The sequence below is a fragment of the Myotis davidii genome, unplaced genomic scaffold, assembly GCF_000327345.1.
Source record: "Myotis davidii unplaced genomic scaffold, ASM32734v1 scaffold217, whole genome shotgun sequence".
NCBI classification, from domain to species: domain Eukaryota; kingdom Metazoa; phylum Chordata; class Mammalia; order Chiroptera; family Vespertilionidae; genus Myotis; species Myotis davidii.
Genome location: NW_006290034.1, coordinates 4,765,065 through 4,775,132, shown reverse-complemented (window position 1 = coordinate 4,775,132; position 10,068 = coordinate 4,765,065). Strand labels below are relative to the sequence as shown.

Sequence of the window (10,068 nt, the reverse complement as noted above, 5' to 3'; positions counted from 1 at the left end):
CTCCTCACTCCTACCTGCACTGTTAGTTTGGTCACTGACGGTGTCATTGCTCACATCTTCCCCTGCTGGTCAAGGTTAGTCCAGGCTCCGAATGCTTCTGCCTTGTGGAGAGAGGGAAGGCTCACTGAGGGCCGGGCTGCGGGAGCCCACAGGAGCTGAGTCGTGGCTGGAAGAGGGGGCGGGATCAAGAACCTCGCCTTCCCAATCTTCTGTATCATTGGCTGGTGACTGCTTTTGACCTGCAGAATGGTGAGGCCTTTTCCCCACCTTTGAACATTTAAAGGGACATTTCCTTTTTGTGTGTGTTTGTTTATCCTCACCCAGGGATAGTTTTCCATTGATTTTTAGAGTGGAAGGGAGGGGGAGAGACATGGATTGGTTGCCTCCTGCACATGCCCGACTAGGGCTGGGGTTTTACCCAGAATCGATCCTAGGATCCTTCAGTCTGCAGGCCAACGCTCTATCCACTGAGCCAAAGCAGCTGGGACGACATTTCCATTTTTGGTTGAGGCAGGAATTTGTATTGTCATTTGCAAAGTTTAAGTTGCAAGTGTAAACCTTTGAAAAATAGTACGAACACAGTAGAGCTGAGGAAGTTATAGATTCCCTTCCTACGCAGTGCCTTCTAAGCAGAAATATCTGCATGGAAAACTGAAAGGTGCTCCTTTCAGCTTTAAGAGTTAATGTCTATCTGTCACTCATCTCGGGAATCCTCCTGTGACTTCCTATCACACCTCACGTGGAGTGGAAGCCAAAGTTGCCACCATGGCCCAGGGCCATCTGCCCTCGCTGCGCTCCTGACTCGTCCTCGAGCTCAGAGCCTCCGAGCCTGGTAGTCACCATCCGGAATCTTCCCCACAGCCACCATCTCTTCATGCCTTTATCACCAAGTCCCTTTCAGACCAGCAGTCCCCCCCTCCCCCTCCGCCCCCTTCCAGGGTGATGCTTTGCTAATTGGTTTGTTGCTGATTCTCTCCCCAACCTAAAAGGAAGTCCCGGTGAGGCAGGGTCTTCCTGGCCTGTCCCTGCAGTGTCCCCAGCATCTGCTCAGCACATGCTTGTCAGATGACTTACTCTCTCCAGGCCAGGAGTTCGTAGTCCTGGGCCCCAGTCCTGACCACGCCGTGTCCTCCGTGTCCCGCTCCTCCGTGTGCTTCCTGGAGGCTGACCGTTTGTGTCGTTACGGTCCAGCATTAGAATTCAGATTTGCATGGACACTTGTTGGACATGATTACCAGCCTTGCACATCGTTACGGAAACAGTTGAAACAAGATGTACTTCTGTGCTTTCTAGGCCAGAGAGACTGACGGAGCCCCGGAAGGAAGTGCACCCCGGGAGGAAGCGCACCCCGGGAGGAAGGCAGAGGGCAGCACCGAGAGCAGCCGGCACCCTGAGCCCGGCTCTGGCCAGGGGGCGCCAGGGGTGGCAGAAGATCCTGCAGCGGGAAAGGCCCCACTCAGGACTCAGGACGAAGGCAGCCCCAGCCCCGAGGAGGGCGGCACGCCCCGCCCAGTGAGCACGGCCGTCGCGGAAGCAGGTGGGAGGGACCCGGCCAGCGGCCCGTGAGGCTGGAGGAGCCCTGACTGGCACCACAGCTCGGAGGCCATCTTTTCGTAAAGAATCTTGTAATGTACACCCTTCACAACTGTTTACTACAGATTTCTGACATTTACTCCAAAAATGTGCCAACTTAAGAGTTAATATTTTTACTGACAATCAGAATAACACATGTATTTCTGTTCATTTAATTTCTTTTATCTGTTTTATTATGTATGCTCTTTGATGTTAAGATACATCCCATGAAGTTTCAAAGTAGTAATTGTGGAACAGGATCTCAGGTGAACAAGTATGGCAGGCAGTACTGATTCCCAGTACTTAAGGAAGCCAGTGGGAATGAGGGACAGTGAACAAGAAGTTTTCTTGTTTACGGGCACACACGGAGCCCGGTAACCGAGGTGTGTGCTGCCTGGTGGGAGTCCTGTAAGACCGGCCTCAGTCAGGGGACTATTTGCTCACTGTGCACGGCACCCCAGAGGGGCGGGTACTCACAACCCGTTTCTAAGGAAAGTCCACTCTGCATGTCCTTCAGCATCTCCTGGGCCGCGGCCCGCACTACAGCGTCCGTGTCTGCAGGCGGCACACCCATCCGAGTGGCTTTGTAGCCTCTACTTGCATCTCTCAACCCGCAGCTGTTGCTGGGGCTGCTTCCTCGTCACCCCTTTCACTCTCCTGAGACAGACTGGCGATGGGGGGACTTCGGGTAGCAGCGTGTGCGGTAATCTCAGCTCAGGTAGGGATGTTTCCCCGCGCGGTGAAGGGTGCAGACTTTGGAGGCCCGTGGGCCTGGCTGCTCAGAACCCCAGCAGCGCGGACTGTTAGCTGTGACAATTTCTTACTTGCATTCTAGCAAACCGTGTGGTCAGGGCCGCAGAAGTCCTCCTTTTCAGAGGTTGCACATAGAGAAGAATACCATGGGGAAAACGGAATAGGTGTTTTTCCTAGTGACAGACAAGTGATAAATCAGCGTTTTAAATTACTTATTCTGAGTTTTAAAACTAGTCCTCATTTTAAACTGGAAAAAAAAAACTTGTGTGTTTTGCTGGTTGGTACCTAGCTAGAGAGCAGATTTCACATACATTTAAGAGTCCCTTGTTTTAACATTCACACTAAAAGTTACGTTCAGCTGCTCACTCAGAACGATGCCAGTCGGGAATAGGCTTAAAGGTACGTGCCCTTCAGGTGTTTGTTTCAGAAAAAGAGACTTATTCAAAGCGTTTGCTTTCTGATGGTTTTTAAAACTTTTTATTTTTCACCTACAGCTTTCATTTAATAATGTTTTGTATTAGTTTCAGGTGTACAGCATAATGCTTAGGCAATCATATACTTTATGAAGTGGTCCCCCGAATATTTCTAGTACCACCTGGCACCGTACATAGTTATGGCAATATTATTATTGCTCCCTATGCTGTACTTCTGGTATGTTTTTTACATGAAATCTAGTTTAATATTGCGGACATCTTTAGTATTTCTTCAGAGAGATGGTAATTTTTTCCAAGAAATACACAAAGAATTGTATATAAAAATTTAGAACACTAGGTACGTAGCAAGTGAACGAAGGACTGGGTGCCCGCAGTTTGGAGTAGATTTGGTGGAATGAGACCTGTTGGCTGAGGTGGAGCTCAAAATTTAGAACACTAGGTACGTAGCAAGTGAACAAAGGACCGGGTGCCCGCAGTTTGGAGTAGATTTGGTGGAACGAGACCTGTTGGCTGAGGGGACCTGCTCCGGTGGAGCTGCCCTGAGGAATAATGTTGAATGTTTACAGGGTCTAAGAATTAGAATATGTACACAATAAACACTTATTTTTATATTACCCTGTTGGTATGCCTATCTTTGCTCATTCAATATTCTTATAAAGACCCATGAAACTCATGTGCACTGTTTAAAAGGAGACAACTCTAGGACATTATACCCCGTATAGAACATGTACACTATAATACAATCCAGGGGTTACCCGAGTACTTTTGCTAAAACTTCTGACAAGAATAATGTGTTGTCACCCCCCCTCCCCCAGCGCTTAATGTGATTTCCGATTGTGTAACTTCCTTTTTTATTTTTTTAAACCGTGGCCATTTGGAGTAGTTCTCACTGTTTGCCGATCAGAACCACCTGGAGGACTTTTAGAAAGAGCCCCGGATCCCGGACGTGCAGCCAGCAGCACCCAGAGGTGAATGCGTTCTGTGTGCTCGGGGGGCGTTCACCTGCACTTTGCGTCGGGGCCAGGCTCTGCTCTGTCCCTTCTCGTTTTGCTGACCTTTCTCACGTCGTGTCCTGTGACGTGTTACTTGTCCTTGTGAACACCTTCCCACTTCTGGGATGAGGCTTAATGACAAGTGAGGGCCTAACCTACGTATTTCAGACTGAAATCTTATGAGTTTTTATATGTTTTTATGACATGGACCACATAGTTGCTTTTTAACTTTAGGTCCTAAAAAGTTTCACAGCAGTACTTTGCAATAAATACAATTTTGAACCATGCATACATCCATGTCTGTACCTACTTGGATGTATATGGTCACGTGCCACGTAAGGATGATTTGGTCCACAACAGACCACTTACACAGCGGCGGCCCCATAAGATTATGATGGAGCTGAAAATCCTGTCGCCTATGACGTCACGGCCATTCTGACATCATGGCGCCATCAGGTCAGTGTAAGCGAATCGGCAGTGCTCGCCTCCTGAGGCGTTTCTCAAGAACTCCCGTCGGTAAGTGGCACATGCTGGTATTTTTTTTTAATTAAACAAAGAGCCCAAAACAAGCTAAAAAGTTTATTTCTTAAGAGTCTCATTTATAATGGCTTTGGCCCAAAAATATATTGAAAGTAGATTTTGTTAGGGGGGAAACCTAGATTTTTTATGGGACTATTTTATATAACTACACATTGGTCAAGCACATTTTTTCTAGACAACATATTTTCTCTTTATATGTTAAGTATAAAAAAGCCATTGTCAATGGAGTGCTTAAAAATACGATCTCAGAAAGGGGACTAGAGTCGTCGGGGTTCATCTAACTTTCTACTTGATGCACCGGGGCCAAGGACGAATGAGTGGCTGGAGGACCGTCCCAGGCGGATCACGGAAGCTGGGGAAGCACCTCGGCCGCGTCCACAAAGCACGTGAGTGTCCATGTGCACACGCTGCACGGTACACGCCACGTGTGTGCACTGCCCTCAGCCTGCACGCTGTTACATGCCGTCACCCCTCCTTTCCGGGAAAGAGAAGTAGGTGCAGTTCCTGAACAGCGTTCTGAAGGGACACAGGGTCACTAAAAAATACGTCCGTAGTAACTAGTGGCTTATTTTCTTCCTGAATTTTTAAATTCCAACAGAGCATCACTTTGCAAGCAGCCCTTCAGCCCAAACGCAGCGTCTCTGTTTTGATCTCTTTGTAAAAGAACTCTCTGTTCATCCATCCTTTTCGCCTGAGACCGTAAAATGAGGCTAAAAAAGTCCTCGTCTGGTACCGTCGGCCCCTTTGTGGCAGCGGGGGGAGGCGCACATCTCTGGTCGTCTAGTCTGGACCCCTGAAAGCAAGGAGAGCGATTAGCACCCAAGTCGTGCAGGAAGGAGAGCGTGTCTCTCTCACCAGGAAATGCAGCTGGAACACTGCCCTTGGGCCTCTCCTTAGAAACGCGCTTCATCTTTAGACCTGAAACCTAGCACAGTGTTTTCTTTTAAAAGGCTGTACCAGGTGTCACTTTGGTGAGACTTCCCACAACCGGCAGGGACAAGCGCGGCTCACCAGGGCCTCAGATCCTTCCCCAGGGCCCTGCCCGCCACACACACCCGGGTCCCTCCTCTCCACGTCACCTAACACTCGGGCACCTCAGTCCCTAGGCCGCAGCCATCAGCGCCCACTGTCATAGGCCAGACTGTCATCATCAACAATGGCACCATCTTTAAAATCGGGATTTCGCGCATCCCGGGCTGGCCACTGCCCGTTTTTCCAAACTGTCCTCTCTCCTACTCCAGTAACTTTTTAAAATTGTGCTAAACATAAAATGTATCATTTTAACCATATTTATAGGAACAGTTCAGTGGCATTAAGTTCACTCATGTTGTGCAACCATCACACCATCCATCAGAACGGTGTTCACCCTGCAAAACAGAAACGTGAACCCTTTTAAACAGTAACTCCAGCCCCTGCAGCCCAGTGCACTTTCTGCCTCTGAGTGTGACCGCTCTCAGGTCCTCGTGAGCACAACCGTACGTGTTTGTCCTTGTGTGACCGCGTATTCCGCAGCGTGTCTTTAAGGTTCACACATCTTACAGCGCGTGTCAGGATCGCCTCCCTCACGCGGGAAAATGCTCCATCCTGTCTGTCCCCATGTTTTATCCATTAGCCTGTGGTGGGCAGCTCGTGCTCCTGCGGGTGTCCATTCTGAAGTAGGTTGTTGGGTCATGTGGTAATTCTATTTTTAATTTCTTGAACTGCCATACTGTTGCCAACAGCAGCTGCACCATCTTACATTCTCTCACCTGCCGGGCACAAGGGTTCCAGTTTCTCCACATCCTTACCAGCATGTGTTCTGGCTTTTTTGGTGGTTGCCATACTAATGGTGTGAGGCAGTATCTCATTGTGTTTTGATCTGTGTTTCTCTAATGATCTGGGATGCTGAACGGCTTTTCCTGCCATTTGTATATCTTCTTTGGAGAAATCTTATTTTTGAATCGGATTTTTGGTTGAGTTTTTGGAGTTCCGAATATTCTGGATTAATCCCTTCTCAGTTACGTTGCTTGCAGATATTTTCTGTGGTTGCTTTTTTACCTGTTGACAGTGTCCTTTAACGTATGGAAGCTTTACCTTTTGTTGCCTGTGCCTTTGGTGTCATGACCAGGAAATCATTGCCAGACCCAGTCCTGTGAGGCTTTCCCCTTAGTTTTCTTCTAAACGTTTTACAGTTTTAACTCTTACCTTTAGGTCTTGGATACATTTTGGGTTAATTTTATATATGGTTTTAGGTCAGTGTTCAGCTTTTGCACATGCTTACCCAGCTTCTTTTTATCTGTTGATAAGACTTCTTTCACCACTGAATGCTCTTGGCACCCTGACAAAATCATTTGACCATGTAAGTGAGGGTTCTCCCCCTTTTACATCCACACTCCAAACACACTCTCAACTAATGTTGACACAAAATGAAAGAACATTCAATTCTGGAATATTTATCATAAAACAAAGATCATGACAATCAGATAAGTCAATCCATGTGTGATGTGTTTTTAAATTTCACTTTAAGAATTATAACTTTTAAGATATAAATATTTTTAAATGTATTTTTTAATTTTTAAAATCACTTTTTTTGGTATTTGTTTTGTTACTATTTCCTTTTAGTATTTTCTATTAAATATCAGGTAGAGGTCATTTTTACATGTAACTGGAATATAATATCCTATATCAATAGATATGTACATAATAAACCATGCATTTTTTTTCAAAGAGGGGTCTCTATTCTATTGGTCTATATGTCTATCTTTATGCCAGTACTGCAGTTTTGATCACTAGCTTTGTAGTAAATTTTGAAATCACTAAGTGGGAGCCCTCCAACTTTGTTTTTCTTGTCTATGTTCCCTTGAGATTCCACATTAATTTTATGGTAGATTTTTCTATTTCTGTAAATGTCACTGAAAGTTTGGTAAGGATTGAATTGACTCTGTAGTTCACTCTGGGTGGTAGTATTGCTGACAATATTAAGTCTTCCAACCCATGAACACCAACATTTGTCATTATTTCAGAAATATTTTGTAGTTTACATTGTACAAGTGTGTTACCTCCTTTTTATTCTTTTTGATGCTATTATAAGTGGAATTATTGTCTTAATTTCCTTTTTGGACTATTCATTGTTAGCATAGAGACACAACTGATTTTTTGGGTGTTGATTTTATCTCCTGTTTCTTAGTTCTAACGTGTTTTTTGGTGTGAAATCTTTAGGATTTTCTACACAAAGACCTGTCATCTCTGAACAAAGGTAATTTTACTTTTCCTTTCCAATTTGGATGCCTTTTGTTCCTTTCTCTTGCCCAACTGCTCTGGGTAGAATTTGCAGTACGATGTAGACTACAAGCAGGCGTCCTTGCCTTGTTCTTGATGTTAGAAAAAAAAAGCTTTCAGTTCTCTACCACTGATTATGATGACAACTGTGGGTATTTCATAAATGACTTTTATCATGTTGCAGTATCCTGATATTCTGAGTTTGAATGTTTTAATGTGTTGAATCTTGTCAAATGCTTTTCATTCATCAATTGAGACGATTGTGTTATTTATTTTTACATTCTATTCGTGTGGAGGATTAGATCAGTTTCCATACATTGAATCAATCATGCATTCCAGGAATAAATCTGTTGGTTGTGGTATATAATCCTTTTAATATGCTGCTGAGTTCTGTTTGCTAGAATTTTTGATGATTTCTGAATCTGTATTAAAAAGGATATTGGTTTGTAGGGTCCTGTTAGCTTTGGGACTAGGGCAATATATTGGCCTCAGAATGACTCCTAAGTCACAGGAAGGGTTCTCTTCAGTTTTCTGGAAGAGTTTAAGCAATACTGATGTTAGTTCTTTAAATGTTCGGTAGGATTCACCTGTGCAGGCGTCGGGTCTTTGATTACGGATAGAATCTCCTTAGAAATGATGGATCTACTTTACATTTCTTCATTATTTTCTTGGACAAATAACTAGAAACACAACCATCTCATCTAGGTTATCCAACTTACTGGCATATATTCATAGTACCTATAGTTTCTATTTCTGTAGAAGCAATGTAATGCCCACTTTCGTTTCGGATTTTAGCAGTTTAGGCCTCATCTTCATCTAGAGGGCAGCCTTTTCAAAGAATCAGCATTTGGTTTTGTTGATTTTTCTCTATTTTTGTTATATTTCTGCTCTCATCTTTATTATTTCCTTCCTTTTAATGTCAGCAGCATTTACAGCTGTAAATTTTTCCCAAGCCCCACCTCCTGTAAGTTTTAGAACACTCTCTAGGTTTTCTGATTTCTCTTTAATTTCCTAATTGGTCCAGTTTTCCTTGTTATTGCTTCTAACTTCATGCCATTGTGGGCTGTCCCGTCCATTAGTGAGAGGTGGCTACTGAAGTCTCCAACGACCGCTGCAGACACGCCCCTCTCCTTTAACTGTCTGTGCTGGCTTCAGTGTTTCTTGGAGCCCTGGGATCACAGCTTCTTTTCACATTTCACTTCCTTCTCCGTAGATTCTAAACCACTAGAATGTGCTTCTCTCCCTTCTACCCTGTTAATGTGTCTACTAGACCCGGTGGTTTTCTGGTTGTCCCGTCCATCAGTGAGAGGGTGGGTACTGAAGTCTCCAACGACCGCTGCAGAAACGCCCCTCTCCTTTAACTGTCCGTGCTGGCTTCAGTATGTATGTCTTGGAGCCCTGGGATCACAGCTTCTTTTCACATTTCACTTCCTTCTCCGTAGATTCTAAACCACTAGAATGTGCTTCTCTCCCTTCTACCCTGTTCTCCAGGCAAAACACCAACCTTGGTTAAAGCTCTCCTTCAGCTGCTGTGACTGGAGAAGACGCACAGCAGCCCCCGACATAGTTCAACTCCAGTGAGTCCGCAGCACAGGCCGGCAGTCCTGTCCTTTCACTGCACTCAGGCTTTTAGTTTCACAAAGTGTTAGCTGTGCTCCACTTCCGTTCTTTTCAGCTTATGACCCTGTTACTTATTCTGCTGAGAAAGGGTTCCTGCTGGTTCCGCCTCCTTCAGTTACTCCTCCTCTCCACCTCCCATGTTCCCAACCCACTCCATCCTTTGTCCCTATCATGTCACTAAACAGTACCTTTCAAAATCACTCATCTCCCTGTTGCCACATCTAACCATCATCTTAGCCATCATCTGACAAGGCTTTTAGCAGCACGTGACACCGGCGAACATCCTTCAAAAGCCCTGCGCGTGGCTTTACACTCAGGGCTTCCGGCTCTGGCTGGTTGCAGACATTCCTCTATCCGTTGGATTTGGAGCACCGAGTCCTCTGCTTCCTTCTCTGCTGCTCAGGTGTCATCTCTTTCCAGGGCTTCAGTACCGTTACCTGCTGCTGACTCCCAAAGTCACCTCTCTGTTGGGGTCACACTTTCATATCCAAATGCCTTCTTAACTGAATGTCCGGTTCCGTGCCCTGGATTTACATGTGAAGGAACTCTTGCTGTTTCGACCAAGTCAGGTTTCTCCGCTGCCTTCCCGTCTCAGTAAATGGCACCATCCACCCCACAGGCTGGAGCCGTCCTTGACTCTCTGTCCCGCCATCTGTCTCTGCCGCCTCTGGTCTCCCGTCTTTGTGCTGAATGGCCAGGTTGGTTCCCACGGACAGCCAGGTGACCATGCAGACCCTCCGGCACCTTCCCCTCACTCACCCCCCTGAGACTTCCGTCTGTGGAATCTTTCACATGGCTGATGCTTTGCCTCATTCCGGTCTCTTCAGAAATGTCTTCCCAAACCACCACCCCTCACATAGACACTCCGGCCACAGCCTTTATCTCACTGCCCGACTCAC

General features: G+C 45.8%; 2 protein-coding genes across 5 annotated transcripts in view; one reads left to right on the top strand and one right to left on the bottom strand.

Annotated features, from left to right (window-relative positions):
- Nucleotides 1-3,373, top strand: part of CLCC1 (chloride channel CLIC like 1) — a 22,945-nt gene extending 19,572 nt beyond the window's left edge. Inside the window, exons 11-12 of the mRNA XM_006762953.2 lie at nt 1,294-3,096; nt 3,199-3,373. Coding sequence (XP_006763016.1) covers nt 1,294-1,566 — 273 coding nt within the window. The 3' untranslated portion in view covers nt 1,567-3,096; nt 3,199-3,373. The remainder of the gene's footprint in view (nt 1-1,293; nt 3,097-3,198) is intronic.
- A 942-nt stretch (nt 3,374-4,315) lies between these two features.
- Nucleotides 4,316-10,068, bottom strand: part of GPSM2 (G-protein signaling modulator 2) — a 28,633-nt gene continuing 22,880 nt past the window's right edge. For all 4 annotated transcript variants that reach the window (XM_015563412.1, XM_015563411.1, XM_015563410.1 and 1 more), the window contains one exon: nt 4,316-5,084. In XM_015563412.1, the coding sequence (XP_015418898.1) occupies nt 4,857-5,084 (228 nt within the window). In that variant the 3' untranslated portion in view covers nt 4,316-4,856. The remainder of the gene's footprint in view (nt 5,085-10,068) is intronic.